Here is an 18,886-nt window from a genome sequence, read left to right as displayed (position 1 = left end):
TCAATGGGCTTCACACCGGTAATTGAATAAGAACATGAAATCCGTCACAAAATGCAAAAGCTGATTGATAAACTAAAGTAAACCGACTAAGCTAACCTGGGCATCCCTTCTGGTTAGGCCCTATAACATCTTTAATTTAGAATGGAGTCATACTATTTAAAGCCTTATAGGTTAACAGGTATGAACTTGAATCCAGATTCAACTGGGAGCCAGCTAAAAAACTTCAAAATGAACCTACGTGCATATTTCATGACAACATTTCATTAAGTCTGAAACTAGTCTGATACCCCTACATACTTGTAATTTCACCTCACACACCAATAGTTTTTGTACCAGCTATTCACGTCCACCGTTCCCAGTCAGGAGCAGACTTTGCCCCTCTGGGAGTCATGGCTCAGATTAGAAAAAAAACAATCTTTTAGTTGGTTATACATCTGAAGCTGAGTATTGCAGCAAAAGCTTCATCCCAATTTGCTAAGCTTTCTTAGGACTTAATCACATGCACAGGGGGGTGACCTGTACAGGTGCTGCAGGTTTTTGGATTGACTGGGCCCTTGGGGGCGTGGTAAAGAGGAGCTGCTACAACTTAAGAGGAGCGCAGGTGTGTCTTGCAAATTCATCGAAGGATGATCATCCGCTTTGAAATCAGTCCAAGAGCAGAGTTTATTGTGTCTTCTCCGAATGCAGGTTAAAGCTTTGTCAAGCAGAGAAGAAGCCATGCTCTGCTGGTGCTGTAAAGTGCCTCAGGGCGAAGAAGAGAAACTCATCCGATGGATGTTGCATGACTGCATACTGAATGTGCAGTTTGAGTATCCAGTGAGGAAACATCAGTACCAATGGAAATATACTGATGTTACAATAATATCATTTCCCAACCAGATAACATCTTCTTTGGGGAATGTATTGCTTCCATTAGAAAGTCAATTTTTGTTGTGGCACTGCTGCTTGCATCCTTTGTCAGACACGACTGGAGAGCAGTTTTTTTCTCCAAATTCTCCAGCTGGTGTGCTAGTTCTCTAAATCCATATGGGCCACTAGTGAAAGAGGAGAAGACACACATCCCCCTGTCCCAACTTTTCAGCAGGTGTTGCTCCAGTCTAATTCCAAATGTGCTAATTGTTTTCTAGTAAGGTGATGAAATGTGTGACTCCTAGCCAATAAATATGTCAACTGTTTTCCCTTAAGCTAAAATTACGGTAGTTTTACTAAATTATTCAGTTTGTGTTTACATTTTTACAGGATTTTAAGGACTTTTTTTATTTTTTGGAAGAGTGGTTGCAGGCCGAAAAGGCATGTCAGACATCCTTTATACTTCATTCATTACAACTGGATTTATGTCAAGGGAAGTTGGATTTCCAAGACATTCCCATTTGTTTCAGCCACAGCAGATGACAGCTTCAGAGTGGGTGTTATTACCAGAGTCTGTGGACCAGCTACACGCTGACAGTTGTCGAAGTCACAATGATTTCTTTATGTTTGTGTCCTTGGCAGCTACAAGAGCACAAAAGGGGTAGAGTGGGGGGTTACTCACTATTGCTTAACGCTGTCTTTTATTGATGAACTGCTGCTCAGTTTGATGTTTTAAAGAATTGTTGCAGTATGGTTTGAAAAAGCAGTTTTTTCTCTGGTAGACCTTTTTCTTTTAATCCTTGACTTGAATGGAGTCAGTTTTTGATTTATAGATCTAAAGATTAAATCTTGTTTTTGTGTTTATGCTGGAAACTCAGGTCTTGTGGGTTTAATGTCACTCGTCTGTTATTTCATTTTAAGCCATTACAGAGTGAGTGTTCAGTCATAGGCTTAGTTAACCTCTTTTAAACCAAGAGACAGCAGGATGGCATTTAGTGTAATGTGGATCTATGTGTTTAATAAATAGTTGAATGACTGTGTGACTCCATTGCAGCTAAATATAAACGTGTTTAAATTATACCACTAGTGCTGGCAGTTACTGCTCCTGTTGATGCTCAGTATTCTCTGACATTTAAAAGATTCCAACTTCCTATTTTCCTTTGCTTTAACCGAATAATTTCAATCTTTGGCTAAATCTGTTTTTTCAAGCCGAGAACACTGTGACATCAATTTCACTACATGCTCTGTTTTACTGTAGACCGTTTCTATTGTGTGGTGGACTGTTGGCAAATCAGAAGCGAGTTCAGTTTGTTTTCTCCATTTTGTTGAGTAGATGTGAAATCTCATCTGAACCTGGGTGTTGAGTTTAGAGTCCCATTCCGATCAGCGTGTTTTCTACGTAAAAAGTACAATCTTTTTCATTCGGCAAATTTTCTTCTGCTCTTGATTTACAACAAATGGAACACAGAAATACCTTAAAATACTATTTTAAGCTTTATTTTCTTAATATATGTTTTCATCATCAGAGAAATGTCTCACAAACATATTAAACAAAAAAACACAATTTATTTTATTGGAGTGGGTCTTTAAGTACAAGGGTTTCAGTGAACCTTGGTGTGGTTCAGCTATAGTGGGAATATGGACAGTGTGAGAGGAAAATGAATAAGTGATGTAAGCACGGTGCGTTTATGAGAAATAAAACCAGCCTGAATTGGCACTGAAGAAGTGCAAATTCTAAAGATATTTTATTAGTAAGCGTGGTGTAGTGAGGAGGTGAAGGGGTTTACCAAAAAATTAGTCCTAACAGGACTTTCTGCCATTGCTCATGTTAAACAGTACTACTCGAAGTAAGCAGTTGTAACTGTGTAATATCTGCAGGTTGTAAATTAATAAAGTGAAATGAAGGTTGCCATGGGACCTTTGGCAATTATACATTAATGTGAACTGAATCCAAGGAACCATCCTAGTCTATGTGAAGAATGATCATCATGACTGGCTATTAGATCCTTATCTCCAAGCTGATCTATGATCTCACTTTTTTGGCCTTGTTGATCAGATTTGGTAGCATTTCTAAAGTTATGTACTTATCTTTTTAGCCTTGTCTGAACAGAAACCTTCTCCTGAAATAGCAAAGGGATTTTCTGATGGCATTGGATGGGGCTGTGTGTCACTGCCAAAACACTACATTCACAAAATCATTAAACATCTATTTATCTTTCAAACTCCAATTAAATACAACATTTATTTTAGTAATTTGAACATTTATGAGTGAAACTATAAATTTGTGTCATGCAAACTAACTTCTTTTTGCATTAAAAAACCCAAACTACTTTAAGAAAGATGAATTCAAAAAGCTGCTTCAGTGCAAATACTGAATCTTAAAGTAAAGAGGCCGTTGTTTTAAGAAAATCTTCTGTCTTGCAAGAAAGTTTATCTTATCAAGAACGTTTTTCAATAGCAAAATAATCTTAGTGACTATAATTTTTTCTTAAAATAAGAATTCTTGGTATTGTCAGATTGTTTAGCTTATTTTAAGAAAATCAAAACCAAAGGGATAAGAATTTTGGACTTATTTCTGAATATCAAATTCCAATACTTTTGGGAACCCAGTCCTGCCAACAGATGTTCACAAGAGTGGGATTTTAGGCACTTGGAGACGTTTTAAGTCTTCTCAGAAACACTCATGCTAGCCTCTCATCCATTGTTTATGAATTGCTAAATTAGTCAGAGTGGCCCCTTCTCTCTCTGACAACACTGGAGAGCATTTAGAGTGCTTGAACCCAGTGTGTCCATTTCCAGAACCAGCTCTGAGTGCGTATAAAGACGGAGCGCTAGTCACTTCAAGTCACGCTATATTGAATTGGGGCATGCTCATTACGCCTGCTTCACCCTCTTTAACTTGCAAACATCCTGATTATGGTAACAGCATTAAAATGATTCTTTCAGGAAAAATAAATGGAAGTCATGCTTCTGGATGAGGAACATTTTGTACACAGAATTATTCAAACGCCTTCATTTAGTGTGGAAAAAAGGAGAGCTATTAAATCTTATAATGATTTTTTTCTGACCTTAGATTGTTTTTGCTTGACCAGATTAGAGAAACAACACAGTTGCTTGTCTTTTTCTTTGGCGCTAAAGAGGAATGGACTTTCTGTTGTATTTGGTCTAAATTCCAGAAGAAATTGGAGTCATGCAGGCACACAATGGCAGCTGTCTAAGGCTACACCCTGAGGCTGTATTTGCTCCTGCATTTTTTATCTGGCTCGTGTTTGACCCAGAATCTCTCCACCGACAACATCAAATGTGAGACTTTACCTAAGGACATCTGTCAAAGCTCCTAAGGTGGGGTGGTGTTAAGGCTCTCACCATGCAAAGGTGGCTTCGTGCTGCCTTAAAACTGGCTGAAATTGTGTGCAAAGACCTTCTCAATGAAGATATATCTGCAAATAATTTCTGCAGAACGTAACGTTTTGGGAATTCTTTTTACAAAATCCCTAAAACGACTTTGATGTTGTCTTACTGAGTTTTAGGGTTTTCATTTCAGCACAGTCCAAAAAGCAAAATCCTCTGCTGTGAAAACATTAGAAAATATTCCCCATGCTTTTGAATAAGCCTCCACATAATAGTTCAAATTTGCTACCATACGTCCCTGAAGAAATCTTAACGTTCTTTCCTCCAGCACCACCAGCAGTGAGTTTTTACATCGCAACAGTCATGATGACTACATCAGAGGACAGAGGGCCTCTGGATTTGCTGCACTAAGGCCTAAGCAGTTTAAGGCTAATCTCAAGAAGGCCCATTGATTGGCGTCACTGGTAAAGCAGCATGTGCAGCTGTCATTATTTATTACTGTGGGAGATTATGGTCCAAGGAAGGAGCATGCACCTGCGCAGCAGCAAAAACACAAAAAACCTGCCTGCTCTTGGAAAACCTCCCACAGTTTGGTCTTCCTTACTGAAGTCTCTCTGATCACAGGAGTGTGGATGGCACGCTGCAGGGTGCAGCTGGTTCCCTGATGTTGGTAAAACTCTGTGTGATGTCAGGAGCTGTATTAAGTCTGCATCATGCCCGATTTAGGGTTAAGCAGCAGAAAATACGGAGCAGCAAGTCTTCCAGCTCCAAGATGTCCAACTCCAGACCTTTAGGGTCAGTGTCCTGTTGGTTTTTCTCCAGATCGTCCTGCCCTACCTGCTGCTGATTATCCTGGATCAGGTGTGCTTGGCCAATGCAAAGCTACAGGTGCAAGGGTTAGTTCAAAAGCAAGAACGACAGCTCTCTGAGATCAAGCCTATCTACATTTATAAAATATATTTTTTTTTTGTCCAGCTTTTCTAAAACTACGTCCACAGACCCTGATCCTGATGCATTCACTTGTAGACAAATGGATCCATGCATGCGTTAGTTTTGCTTATCGGAGCTCAAAACTGTACGGCTAGATTGCTCCAATACTGCTCGTCATCAAATGCTCTCCCGCTCGTCATCAGCGGGAGAGCATGTAAACACAAACGAGGGGTGGGCTTTCTTTGCGCCAACAGTCCCGCCCACAACTCCTAATGAACTCCTGCTGCTTTGCAGAGACTAACCTAGAGACCGACATAGGTTTCTTGATTTTGGCTAAACACTGCATGTTTTTTGTCGTAATAGATGTTTCTTTAAGCCTCTGAGCTCAGCCACTGGAAAGTTTAGTGATTGCTTAATCAACTGTTGCTTTCCCAATATTTCAAAACTCAAACGTCATCATCTCAGTGATGACCCATAATACTGGTTCCTTATTTTGTTTTATTTTTAACGTTTCCTTTGATTTCTGGATTTTTATTTTTTTTTACATTTTGGTTTCTGGACATTTTTTTAAATTTCCAAAATATTCCAAGATGTGTTTGTATATTTTGTGTTGCTTTTTTAGTCATTGTGATCTTTGTTTTTGCATTTGTTGACAGGATTTGCTAAAAAAAACTTACATGAACAGATCTAATAGAATTAGAAATATATTGTCCAAATTAGAACCAGAACCAGAACCTTACTACAGGAAACACCGGATTTCCGCTTCTTCCTCTTTAAAATTCCCCAGCTTTCGGCTGTTGCCTTCTTTGCAATGGAATGACTTTAAACTATTAATGAGTTTGGAATTAATTTCGGCGCGCCAACAGCTGCAGATTAACTGTGTTCTTAACGAGGCTTAAAGGTACAATGTTTTAATGACATTGTGCACTAAATCCTTGATGTTTTTTTTCCTGCTTTCTCTTGATCTCTTCAACCAAAGCGATGCGTAAAAGTAAGAATGGCAGTGATTATGCAGATCAGTGTCTCTGCTGCCAGGTTTGAACACTCGCTCTGAAGGATTTAATGCACTGAAAATCACAATATTTCAACAAAAACCTGTGTCATCTGTGTAGTATCCAATGACTTATTGATATTATTGTTTTGGTGGAGCAGACATGGCTCATCTGGCGGGTTTCCACCAAAACTACTGATTGCTAAATCAATAGGTGGTGATCCTGCTGAGGTTATCTCAAAATAATTTGATTTTGTTTTTCTCTTTGGTTTTCCTAAGTGGCCTGTGCAGGTTTGGTCTTTCAGAAATGTCAGTTACAAACCAGATGAAGCAATGCAGAGATGTGCATAACATTTGAAATAGGATATGAAAAAGCAAACAAGCATCTTTGTTGATTCATGTGAGATTCTCACATCCGCCCTGAAGGGCAAGATTGATCTGGCAAGCTCCAAATGTATGTTATTTCACAAGCAAGCTAATCAGACATCATATTGTCTATACATCCTTCAGTTTTAGAAGAACTTGCTCAATAGTTTTGTAATACAGCCCCTCAAAGAACTGGTGGGATTTTGGATGTTTTTTCAACTGATTTATTGAAAATAAATGAAATGATAGAAACACCATGACGTTTTTGAGCTGATTTACAAAAAATATGTATTATTAAAAAATATGTCCTTCCTGTTGAAGCATTCAGTTGACTATCATTTCACAATTTTTCCATTTTTGCTTATTTTTCAATAATAATATTTAGTTATATGTTAACACAAATATTGCAATAAACATTTGGGAAATGTATTAATGTTTGAGTTTCAACATTAGTTGTTGTTTTTTTTTTTTTTCTGCAACTATCAGGCTGTATTTGTCTGGTTTTGTCTGGCTGCTGCAGGTCTGTCTGACTCAATAAATGCAGATTTGGATAAAAGATGGTGCTGCCCACTCAAAACACACACCTGAAAAAGAAACGTGTAAATAAAAACATGAGCATATACATTTATAAATAGGTATGAAAGTCAAATATGCTAAATACATTTTAGAAAGGATACAAATCAATCATATTCAGTTATATGTTGATTAAAACATACTTTATGGCTGGTGCAGCTGATTTTGCAGTATCTGATGTTCTCAAATAAGTCGTGCAGCGTCATAGAAGTGCTTCTTAGACTTCTTTCTTTTTTTTTTTGAGACTCCCAGCCTGACCTCGTCTCTCCCTTTTCCACTTTGTTAGTTTCTCAATTAACCTATTGATTGAGACCTCGTTTTGTCTCAGTACATTGATGGTTGATAATGACCTTGAACAAACACAGAACAATAAAGCTGGTGAAGTGACACATGGTGGATCTCTGTAGAGTTTTTAGTTTTTGCTTTTCACTGTAGAAATTGTACCAATTATATTTGTCCTTAATCTGCTTGATAGAAGACCCAAATGGTTGCATCTAAGTGAGACAGAATGGCTTGTTTTTAGTAAACGCATCCTAAAAGCCAAAAACAGAATTTACTTTTTCCCCCCAAGTAAAATTAGTTCTATTTAGGGTTTACCAAAAACAAGTCATAATATGTTGATAGAATGTCATTGTTATGTTTCATACCAATTAATTAAGGTACTGCGATTCATGTTTTTTTTAAACCTACTAAAATGTAAATCTTTGTATTTGATATTTGCCTTCCTTTTTTTTTATCATACAATATAAATGTGTCATGAGGGGGTGTCAACTTTTTAAGACATTTTGTCCCCTGATATTTGATTCCTGTTTTTTCCATCTTGAGTGACTGGAAATGGTGAAAATCCAAAAATAACCAAAACAAAACACGATAATCCAGAATTGAAGGGGGGAAAAATGACAGCCCTGGAGAAAGAAGGAATTTACTAATTGTAGTCATTCACGCTGCTTTACCCTCCCACCTGCTTTAGTTATTTGAATGGCGCTTGGCAGTGATATGAGGCGTGGTGGAATTGGTGTTGCATCAGTTAAAGCACCGCAGTTCTTTTAATTTGTCCAGCATGTTTGCGTTTTGGGGGTAAATCTATGCGGATGCAGCTTGGTTTTCATCCCTGTTGCTCTTTTACCTTCCTCCTCCAAAGATTTACACCCACAACTGTTGGATCCATTCTCTGATTTATGGTTCTCTGACTAACAGTGGGAGGCCTTTGCGCAAATGAACACAGCTCGGCGCCTTTACATATTCAGCAGCACAACAGGACACTTAATTATTCTTTATTCAAAATCAATGTTTCCTGCAGCCACAGCTCCTAGGAGGCCAGGCAAGCTAAGAAACGGGGAGGAAGAGGAGGAGGCGGAGAATTTGAAGGCTCCATAACCAGGGGACAGTATTTTCATGGTTGTCCTCTCAAGCCTTGAGGCAGCCCTTCTGTGACAGAATGCCTCTGACAGCTGTGGCAGCACAATCAACACTTTTTTTCTTCAGTATTTTTTCAGTTAAAGGAATTTAGAGGCTATAACTACAAAGGTGTAGAAAGCAGGAGCAGTTTGTGCTGAAATCATGCAAACTATCCTTGCATGTTCCCTCACCTGACCGCTTCTTTTATCCGAAACGAAACCCGTAGTCTCAGAGTGTGCGCCCTTGGCTGTGAACTGCCACACATCTGTATTTAAGTCCAGACGATTACCTGTGGCTTTACCTTCGTCCTTTTGTCTCTGTCATCTTCCCGCTGCTGCCGATTCATCCTGGAAACCTCTGCAGCACATGACCTGAATCTCGATTAGCTTTAGCTGCCACTGACCCCACTGTCCTATGTTTCCCTGCAGAGAACTGCCTGCACACCACGGGCAAACACACTGTATGTAGAGGTGGGGCATGCGTTTAAAACTGCAGCGTTATGACGAACATCTGGATTAGGAAAGTATCAAAAGCAGCTCAGTGTACTCAGGAATATTCAAGTGCATCCAAGCTACTGGGGTTTTCCTCAAGCTTAAGGTTTATTTCAACCATATTGTTTTCACGATTCTTTTTTTCATAATGCGCCTTTGAGCAAAAATTAGACTCCCGCTGCATAATCAAGAACGCACTAAAGTGTGCACATACCTAGTACGTGGTAAAAATTATTTTTTTTACATTGTGAATGACCTGTGAATGACCCCCCTTAATAATTTTTTTTTTTTTAAATGAAATCACAGCGGGAGATAAAATCAGTGGGCCAAAAATCTCAAAGGCTCAAAAAGGTTTTTTTAAATCTACTAACAAAATCAAAACACGTGTTTTGGGATACCCAGTTAAGAAATTATAATGGGATGGCCATGTTCTGGCCAAGTGTGAAATTTGGCAATTTTCACACTTTTTGCCGAATATTGTGGGGAAATAATAGTTTGGGCAAAATTTCACACACATGCTGCCAGCTTAAGTCTGCAACCACAGCCAGAGTTTTGTTGACCTTTGATGTCGGGAAAAGGGCCTCCATTTTGAATTTTCTCCCCCAAAAAATTACCTTTCGGACCAGCTACAAATTTAAACTCGTTTTTTATTCATTTTGATCTGCCACCTTCTAATTCCTCAAACATCGTTGGGAAGCTACTTGGGAAAGAGATGTTAGTTTTAATGTTTGTAGATTTTGAACAGTGTTAGGGTTGTGAGCTCACAAAAGGAGAGTTCTCCTGTTGCTCTGACATATTCTACCGTGATATTGTGAAATTATAACAGATCAATCTTTGGCTCAGACTGATCAAAACTATTGGACATTTGATATGAACATATCAGGAATGTGGGAATGATGAACATAAAACCTCTGTTACCAAGGACATCAAAAAGTGTACTGTTGCTGATCCAGTGACATGGACCTGTTCGTCACCCCCAGACAATCTAAACATAAAATGGTTGCTATAGAGATGAAACAGAAAAGCTGGATTTAGGAAAAAAAATGTTTTTCATACATTTGTCATATATATTTCAGACCAGGGTGGCAGGGGGAGAGGGAGGGGCATGTAGCTCAGCCAGTGAGAGCGGGTCCAAAGGGGGTGGCGAAGGGTAGCGCCTGGGGGCTATACGTAGAATTCTGCTTGTCACTTTAATTTTTTACTTTTTCTGCCGCAAAATTCCTAGATAAGATTTCTGTCCCTTGTCCTTTTTCTCTTTGGTAATGACACAATTCTGTATGACCAAATCAAATCTGAACACCCCCTGCCAGGATGGGACGGCTTCATTATCCTTCAATGTGCAAGTGAAGCGGTGGGTGCCACCACAACCGCCTGGGTGCAGATGCAAAAGAAAAAAAACCCAAATGTAACCAGGAGAGGCTTCTTTTGTGGTGACTTTTCTCTAAATGCCAGTGTCAGCCCCTCTGCTGTAACTGTGATTCAGCCAGCTATCATTCCCTTGTTATCTGGAGCCTGAGGGTCCAGAGAGCCTGGCAGTCTGTTTGCCATACATGGCACTCAACCCCAACCCCCCATACCCCAGCAGTAAAGTGAGCCCTGCCTGGGACTGCTTGTTGTAAATGAAGTGGGGCGTACCAACAACCCCTGCAGGGGAGCAATAGTGACAGCTAATTTACAGCTGACCTTTACAAAGATTTACGTTGTTTTTTTTTGTTGTTTTTTGTCTTTTTAGGACCCTATGCACAATAGGTGGGGGTCAGGGGGTTATTTGTCTATCATAAAGCTTAAACCCCAGCAGACATGTACGCAGACATAGCTGTCATCTTTAGTCAGCCTTCTCCTGTCTGCATGTGGAGGTCACCGTGGCGACCCCGGCGCTCGTAGACGTGGAAGCGCTGGTAGAGCCCGTGTTTTAAGCCTAACTGGGGCAGACAGGCTTTTCCTGCACACCTGACCTGTGACTGCTGATTCAGGATGTGTCATCTCACTCTGGAATGAACTGGCCCTATGAAAACGAGCTGTGGGCGCGTCAGAAGGAGCTCGTAAAAATGGTGAACACTGACATTTTCTTGGCCTTGCAGAGGATGATAGAAATGTCAGCTGGGGAGCACCACGTTTCCTCGAGTGTAACCTTTCTGCAGAGGCTGCATCACATGAGCAGCTGAGATTCTCTGTGAGACTCTGTGATAGGTTCCCTTAGTTTGCCTACTTTAGCAAGGATTCAATTGATTAATAAATTATAGGGCTAGGTGTCACCGTCAAAACACGGACTCTGTTTGATTTTGATTCAAAATGTTACCATTTAACGTGATTTGATCTAAAAATTTAAATTTTCCATTTAAAACGTATTTTCAACAAGTCAAACAAAATGTTTAAAAACAGAAAAGAAGTGGTTTATTTAAAAAAAAGGGAAATTGTTTCATTGACAATGAACTGCAAGAAGTGTCTTAGCTAAAAAAAATGTAAATAAAGTACTCAAAAAAAGATTAATTTCTTTGATGAATAAATATTGCCTTTAAGGGGTTAATTATATTTTGGTTATATTTTATTACTGCCCATGCCTAACCATTTTTTCCATGGATGGATGGATAGATGGATAGGAAATGATAGCAAATTAATTTAGTTTCACCATGTGCACATATGGACCAAATTAATAATTAAATAAGCTTTTATTTTGAAATTTTCTTGATTATGTGATGAAAAGGGAAAGTGCCAGTTTAGGAAAGCATCTGTTATGTTTAATAAACAAATTTAACAACGTGGTTTACATGCTAAAGGGTCTAAATTATCACCCACAAGTAAATCTTACAAGAGTGAAAGCATGGAGTGACTGAGTGTACGGCTAAAAAAACAAATACAATACTCTGGTGTTGGACGATCCTGATGGCATGTTGTACAGAAAGAGAAACATGATTTTGTCAACATTCGTTCTTCTCTAATCTGTGCAGCACCTGAAAAGCAACTGTCATAACTTACACATAAACATAACACAAACTATTGTCAAGGCTTTAATCTTTCTGTCTAAAATGAGTAATTTGGAAAATCTCTTTTTGGGCACAATATTTTAATAAAAGTCCCTATGATGCTATTTTTTTTTACAGTATATTAGAAATGAACTGCTTCAAAATAAGTATTCTTAGTCTAAAAATGTCAACAGCACCTTCTTACCATGCTTTTCCTCTTGTAAAGACTGGTTTCGGTGCAGCAAAAAGCCAGCAGTGAATTTGTGCATGCGTTTAATCGTGACTCCAGAATGAAGCTGACTTTTAAGGTCCAGGACGGTGACAGCTGTCTCTCTTTACTGCCTCCGCACTGATGCTTTGCTTGTTGTGTCACCACTGTGCCAAAGCTGCATTTAATCAAGCGCCGGCCTGCTTCGTTCATCCATGCATCACTCATCTCTGCCTGGCTTGTGATCATCTTCCTTCTCAGGCTTTGTTTGTCTCTCTGGAGTTGATGCATACCCTATTCTTGTAGAGAAAACGTGAATTTGGTGTAGAAATGCGGATTTGCTTGCTGGTTTGACACTCATTAAGGAATCGAATTGTGTTTGAGAAGGTTTTTTTCCCACTCCAGCCTTCTTGTGGTTTCCATCAGCAGCTCTGTAGCCACATGGAAAGAGCTGATCCCCAGCTGTGGGTTCCCCTCTGCAGTGAAGCAAAACAACTTAAAGTGAGGCAAAAAGCTACTGGTAGGGAAAGACGGGCAGGGTGGAGTGGTGGGCTGGCTTGTTTCGGGAAGATTTGGAATTTGTTTGGGGGGGGGGGGTGAAATCCTTTTCTCTAAGCTGGTGTTTTCCTTCAGGGCTGATGGGAACCCGTGCAGTGTCTCATCCCGTGAAACGTTGAACCAATTTAAGGGCGGGCAAACCCAAGGAGGCATTACAAGCAGCTTCCTTACTTGTCCTTTTGCAGAACGTGAAGGACAAGCTGCTTCCATGAAGCAGACACAGCTGAGCTGACGGGAGCGCCGACTGCAAACACTCGTTCTGTGATTGTATTATGCTGTGCAGTGGAGCACAGCAGTCACGAGGAAGCAGTCAGGCAGGATTTTTTTTATTTTTTTTCTGTGCCTGATGGAGTTCTGTCTATCTTAGGTAGTCTTTTCTTGGAAATCTCCGACATTAATCTGACCTCTCTGAAAATGTTCACTGTTTCAAAGCATTTTCTAGTCGTTTGTCACATAGGTGGGCAGTGAAGTCATCCCTGAAAATAGTTCTGTGTTCTGCGAGTGAGACAGAGGTGGTCAGGCTGACTCTTCACCCCTTTCTGACACTGTAAACCTCACAGCCCGCAGATCAAAAACGAGGTCCAGCCCCTCCAGCTACAGCAGCAGAAATGGGAGCCTGTTAGTGGCTTTGAACTCCTGGCTGGAAGACTGGCAGTGGAATTTCAGAGAACGCGATCATTTATTTGGGCCTCATTTTCCTGCATGGGGCTTGACAGGTCTACAAAGCGGGGCTGTTTTGAGCCTGACTGCCTTTTGTGTCAAAGCACATTGGGTTTTCCTGTACTTTTTTTTTTTGGTTGTAGATAAGCATAGAAAATACCAGAGAGGCATTTCAGTGGAATGCCGGGACTGATTTGGAACGGTTCACAATTGCACTGAGCTTTAATGGTGTGGTTTTTTTTCCCTTTCTTCTGTTCACAGCAAAAAGCTTCGGGGAAGGTCCTGTTTGACCTGGTGTGCTCCCACATGAACCTCATCGAGGGGGACTACTTCGGCTTGGAGTATCAGAACCATCAAAAGATGATAGTGTGTAATTTTGAGTAACATGAATCCTCTTTTAGCCTATCCTAACTGTGGAACCTGCAACCTAACACATGTTTTATTTGTTCTTGACAGGTTTGGTTAGACCACATCAAACCTATTTACAAGCAACTCAGACGTAAGTGTTTCTAAATGTATCTTTTTTTTTTTTTAAGTGCAACGGAACTTTAAAGGCCCATTTTGACGAAAACTGTCTTTTTGGTGCTCTTGGGAGGGGTCAGAAGAAAATTGAGCTCAAAATTACATTCCTGAGCATTTTTTACTCAAAATGTTGTGAATCAGGAGCAGACATAAAAATTCAATTTGAAAAAGAGCTTATTTGTGACGTCAAAATAAGTTAGGCAGGCCAAAATGTTCCCTGCTCCAAGCTTGGAGTAACTGGGAGGGGAAGGGGGAAGGGGTATCTACACACCAACAGTCCTGCTCACAACTAACAAATGAAGTCCTGCCGCTCTGCAGAAACTATGTTCTACAAAATGATATACAGGTTTTTTTGGGCTAAAAAACGACATAATATTTTTTTAAAAACCACCGGGAACAACTTTAAAATGGATCAAAAGATGATCAGAGTGGATCTTCGTCAAAGGTGAATTCTGATTCTGTCTCTGAGCTGTATTCGTGCCTGTAGCCCTTAAAAAGAGGGCTAGAAATTAATTTCTCAAGCAAACTTGCAAACATACCAAAAGCTATCTAATTTTTTTCCTATAAAACATGATAATAATTTTAAAAAACATAGCTGTTAAACCCTTTTTTCTAGATGTGCAAGTTTTTTTTATCATTTCAAACCGCCTCTGTTTGGGAGATTCTATATAAATAAAGCTGCATGAGCTGGTTAAAGGCATTTGGCAAAGAAATACAATTCTATAAGGGAGATGCTGTTGAATATAAAGGGTTAAGAAGCACTGAACTTGAAAAAAGCTAAATGCAAAGTTCAAAATACGTCTTTTGTGATCACTTTATCTAATTCTGTAAACACAGGACCGAAACATGCAATCCTGAAGTTCAGCGTGAAGTTTTTTCCTCCCGACCACGCCCAGCTGCTGGAGGAGCTGACGAGGTGAGATGCTCTCTAGATTATTGCATTTACATTCATCTGTGTGCAGTTTAAAGCAGTTGTGGAGAGAGAAATGAAGCATGTTTATCAGATAAGCTTCTCTCTACTCTAGAGCTTTTTTTAGGAAAGTAAATTATAATTTTATAGTAAGAAAACAAAACAACAAAGTAAATCCTGTTTACATCATACCAATACAAAATCGATTTTATTAGGTAGCATGAAAACTTTGTTCCAGCCACAAACAAAACTTTTCACACCGGAGTTTTATATTCAGCTTGATGTTTGTGGATTTTATGATGAATTACAAATAAACAGCCGCCACGTCTAGAAATCTGAATTCTGTTTGTTTACCTTGTGGTCAGGTACCTGTTCGCCCTGCAGATCAAGCAGGATCTCTGCTGCGGCCGTCTGACCTGCAACGAGAGCAGCGCAGCGCTGATGATCTCCCACATCATCCAGTGTAAGGCTCGCTCAGCCGGTTCCTCGTGGAGCTCCGGAGCTTCCACAGACTTGATAACTCTCCTTTTTAAAAATGCATGACTGCTTTCCTTCCCCAAGCAGAACTTATCATTAAACATTGTCATACAACACACTGTGCGCCGTTGTGAATTGATTAGCGTGGCGTTGCTATGGAAACCTTTCAGTCGGAGCCCTGTACATAATCTTCTTCCACTGCAACCATACATTGTTGTACTATTCCAAGAAAACGTTGCTTTTTTAATACCTATAATTTCAAAATTCTTAATGATTAGTAATGATCAAGGGGGAGTTATTGAAGTTGTCTTGATGGTTTTCTTTGTTTCCTCGTGTTTGGAGTTCATCTTTTTGTCCTCTCTCACCACCCTTAAGCGGAGATTGGAGACTTCGAGGAGAGCCAATGCCGCTCACATCTCCTCAACAACAACTACATCCCCGATCAGATGCCTCTGATCGACAAGATCATGGAGTTTCACTCCAAACACATGTGAGTGCAGGTTCAGCCTGAGCTGCAGATGCTTTCCCTGTAATAGAGACGACCTTTTTCTTAATCTGGTGAACAACGATTTAGGCCCAAAAAATTAATTTTCCAATCTTACTTGTACATCAAATAACAAGCTCCTGGATTAGCAATTTTTCAAAATGCAGACTGACAGTTTGCTTGGTAATATTGAACTTGCTGTTTTTGCTCAATGCTTTCCCTTAAATCTTTTTTTTAAATGTTGTTTGGAGTTGGAAACCCTCCAGATAGCCTCCCATCATCCATCATACTTCTCCTAATTAGTCCATGAGTTATTGGAGCCACAGCTTTGGCTGCACTTGTCCAACCTCTGAATTACAGCGTGTCATGGACTCTCAGCGGGGAACTGCTGTAGCATCAAAAGAGGTTGCTTAGATTTGACTGCTATCTGTGAGTCCAGTGTATAGCTGGGTGCCACGTTGAGTTAAATCTCTCATTAAGCACCACACACAGGAAGCGGGAAGGCTTAACCGCTGATGAGAATTAGGAAAGTTCGTTTACATCTACTGCCCCTCCACCGTCTCCTCCTGCTGCTTCCAGTTTAACACCGGGATCCATCTTTGACCTTAGAAATGAGCTGCTTGATAACAAAAAATTATTTTTTTGAGATTAATTGATTGCTGAAGGGTGCATGAAATTCCAAAACTGTTAATGTCTAATTAGGACTCTTTTGATCTACTCTTTTATGCTCCTTTTTGAAACATTTGAACAGATTTTAGTGGTAAAAATGGCATTAATCGACATGGAATAATAAATGTTTTTTCTTCAAATTGATTATGTATTTGTTTTTTCTTCAAATTGATTATGTATTTGTTTTTGTAGAGGTCAAACACCAGCAGAATCAGATTATCAGATGTTAGAAGTGGCTCGTAAGCTGGACATGTATGGGATTCGGCTCCACCCTGCCAAGGATCGGGACCGCACGAAGTTAAGTTTGGCTGTGGCCCACACGGGTGTCCTGGTCTTCCAGGTTAGTCACGCTGCAAACAGACTAATGTGATGCTCTGGTCAGCTGTCTGTAAAGTCATGCCAAGGTTAACAACATCTGTCCCCACCTTAGCGGCACACGCGGATTAATGCCTTCAACTGGTCTAAAATTCGGAAACTGAGTTTCAAGCGAAAACGTTTCCTTATCAAGCTGAAGCCAGATTTAAATGTGAGTAAAACATTTTTTGCTCCTGATTCTTGCAGCAGAAAATCCTTCTCTGTTGTAAGCTGTGCTTTATTGTACTTCCGCCCATAGAGTTCTTATCAGGACACACTGGAGTTTTTGATGGCCAGCAGGGACTGCTGCAAGGTCTTCTGGAAGATCTGTGTTGAACATCACGCCTTTTTCCGTCTCTTTGAGGAGCCCAAACCTAAACCGAAGCCTGTTCTCTTCACACGGGGATCCTACTTTAGATTCAGGTTGGCCTCTTGTGTGATAACGTTGTTTTGGAGTGGAGCTGCATGCACTAACTCTCCCAGTCTGCTTTCAGAGTAGCTCATTATTGCCTCTTTTGTACTCAACCCTGCAGCGGTCGCACACAGAAGCAGGTGATTGATTATGTGAAAGAGTCTGAGTTTAAGAAGATTCCGTTTGAAAGGTGAGCTCTCTGAAGACATGTTTTTTTAGAGAGAGAACACTGTGCAGCTCTGACCTTTAACTTCCTGTCTGACAGGAAGCACAGTCGGGTCCAACACAACAGTCACCTGTCACCATTGCCTTCACCGCAACACCATCAAGTGCCAACAGAAGTGAGTCTGTTCTGCTCTTTATTTACTTTTCTGAAAGCGTTTTAGGAAAAATACCCAGAAGTGTTTGGAAATACAGCAGCTATGGTCCTTGATGAAATCAGATCATGCACTGGAATGTGCAGTGGGGGCAAAATCTTGCTTTAATTGCATTAAATTAAATGCACTTAGGATGCCTAAAGAATGGAATGACTAAAGAATGTCACAACTTGTCACATTTATTTTGATCTGCTTTCACAATGCACTTCTAAGAGTGCTGTTCTGTTAATATCATGCTGTTAAAGCAGCTGGTTGTAGCATAGCTGAAGATAGGATCATGAATGAATCCATCCATCAGAGAACAAAGTTAAGGTTAGATGTTTGGGAGATAAATCTGGGAAACAGATTGAGATGGTTTGGACACTTTTTAGAAGAAGAACAGGGATTTTGTTGGTAAAAGAGGCAGAGTTTGGAGCTACCTGGAAGGACGCCAAGAGAAAGCCTCTGATTACATCTGGATCATGGATGTAATGAGGGGGACGCAGGGGAATGGATTTGACGGAGGTGGATGATTGGCTCCCCAAAAGGGAGCAGCCAAAAAAAAAACTATAAAAAGAAGCTCCTTCCATTTTCTCTCTCTGATTTATGCGATGGTCTATTAAGTTCACACTGCAGAAAACCGCCTCTGAGTCCACTTGCAAGCGAACCAACACCTACTTTTTGAGGCCTGTCAGAGTTCCTATGGTTTGCGTGAGCTTTCACACTTTTCCAAATGAAGTGGACAGTGGCTACTACACTAGTGATTTCAGCAGGAAAAGGGGGGCGGGGTTACTCTATGCCAACAGTCCTGCCCACAACTTGGAAGCAAATTTCAAATGAAGTACTGTTGCTTTGCAGAAACCATGAGCTAGAAAACAAGACAGGTATTTGGATTTTGCCTAAAAATGGCATAACCATAATTAAAAGACCATTGGGAGGGGTTTTATAATAGATCAAAAGATGACTGGAGTGGGACTTTAAGAGGCTTTCATCTCAGTCAGAACACGTTTTTGTTTAAGTAGTGCACCCTTGCATCCATGTCTAGATGCATGTATTTTTGACTGTATTTTCTTTTTCTGCATCTGGTGATTCTCACCGTTTCTATCTTCCTCCTGCGGTCAGAGCGGTGATTTCAACGACAGACTCAGCTCTCCTCCACGGCGGCACTGGAAGGAATCTGTGCTGGTTAGCGCAGAAGACCCAGCAGCTTCACGCACAGCCAGAATAAGCCCCGCCCATCAGAGAAACGACCACGACGACGGGAAGGACTCCACATCCAGGAAAGAGGAGACGAGGGGCTCAACGAGGCGAACTCACCAGGAACATCCAAGCACAGGTCCAGCATCTCAGGCTGTGAGAGACAG

The 18,886-nt window shown here is 40.3% G+C and overlaps 1 protein-coding gene across 2 annotated transcripts in view; it reads left to right on the top strand.

The window, feature by feature from the left end:
- The window catches only part of LOC101165518 (FERM, ARHGEF and pleckstrin domain-containing protein 1), a 55,482-nt gene that overhangs the window by 16,091 nt on the left and 20,505 nt on the right, over window positions 1-18,886 (top strand). For both annotated transcript variants that reach the window (XM_023950626.1, XM_023950627.1), the window contains exons 3-13: window positions 13,600-13,704; window positions 13,795-13,837; window positions 14,698-14,776; window positions 15,136-15,233; window positions 15,623-15,737; window positions 16,593-16,740; window positions 16,831-16,926; window positions 17,014-17,177; window positions 17,288-17,356; window positions 17,432-17,507; window positions 18,645-18,858. In XM_023950626.1, the coding sequence (XP_023806394.1) occupies window positions 13,600-13,704; window positions 13,795-13,837; window positions 14,698-14,776; window positions 15,136-15,233; window positions 15,623-15,737; window positions 16,593-16,740; window positions 16,831-16,926; window positions 17,014-17,177; window positions 17,288-17,356; window positions 17,432-17,507; window positions 18,645-18,858 (1,207 nt within the window). The remainder of the gene's footprint in view (window positions 1-13,599; window positions 13,705-13,794; window positions 13,838-14,697; window positions 14,777-15,135; window positions 15,234-15,622; window positions 15,738-16,592; window positions 16,741-16,830; window positions 16,927-17,013; window positions 17,178-17,287; window positions 17,357-17,431; window positions 17,508-18,644; window positions 18,859-18,886) is intronic.

This window comes from Oryzias latipes, chromosome 21 (assembly GCF_002234675.1).
Source record: "Oryzias latipes chromosome 21, ASM223467v1".
Classification (NCBI taxonomy): Eukaryota; Metazoa; Chordata; class Actinopteri; order Beloniformes; family Adrianichthyidae; genus Oryzias; species Oryzias latipes.
The sequence above is the reverse complement of the archived record's forward strand: the minus strand, read 5'-3'. Positions and strand labels throughout refer to the sequence as shown.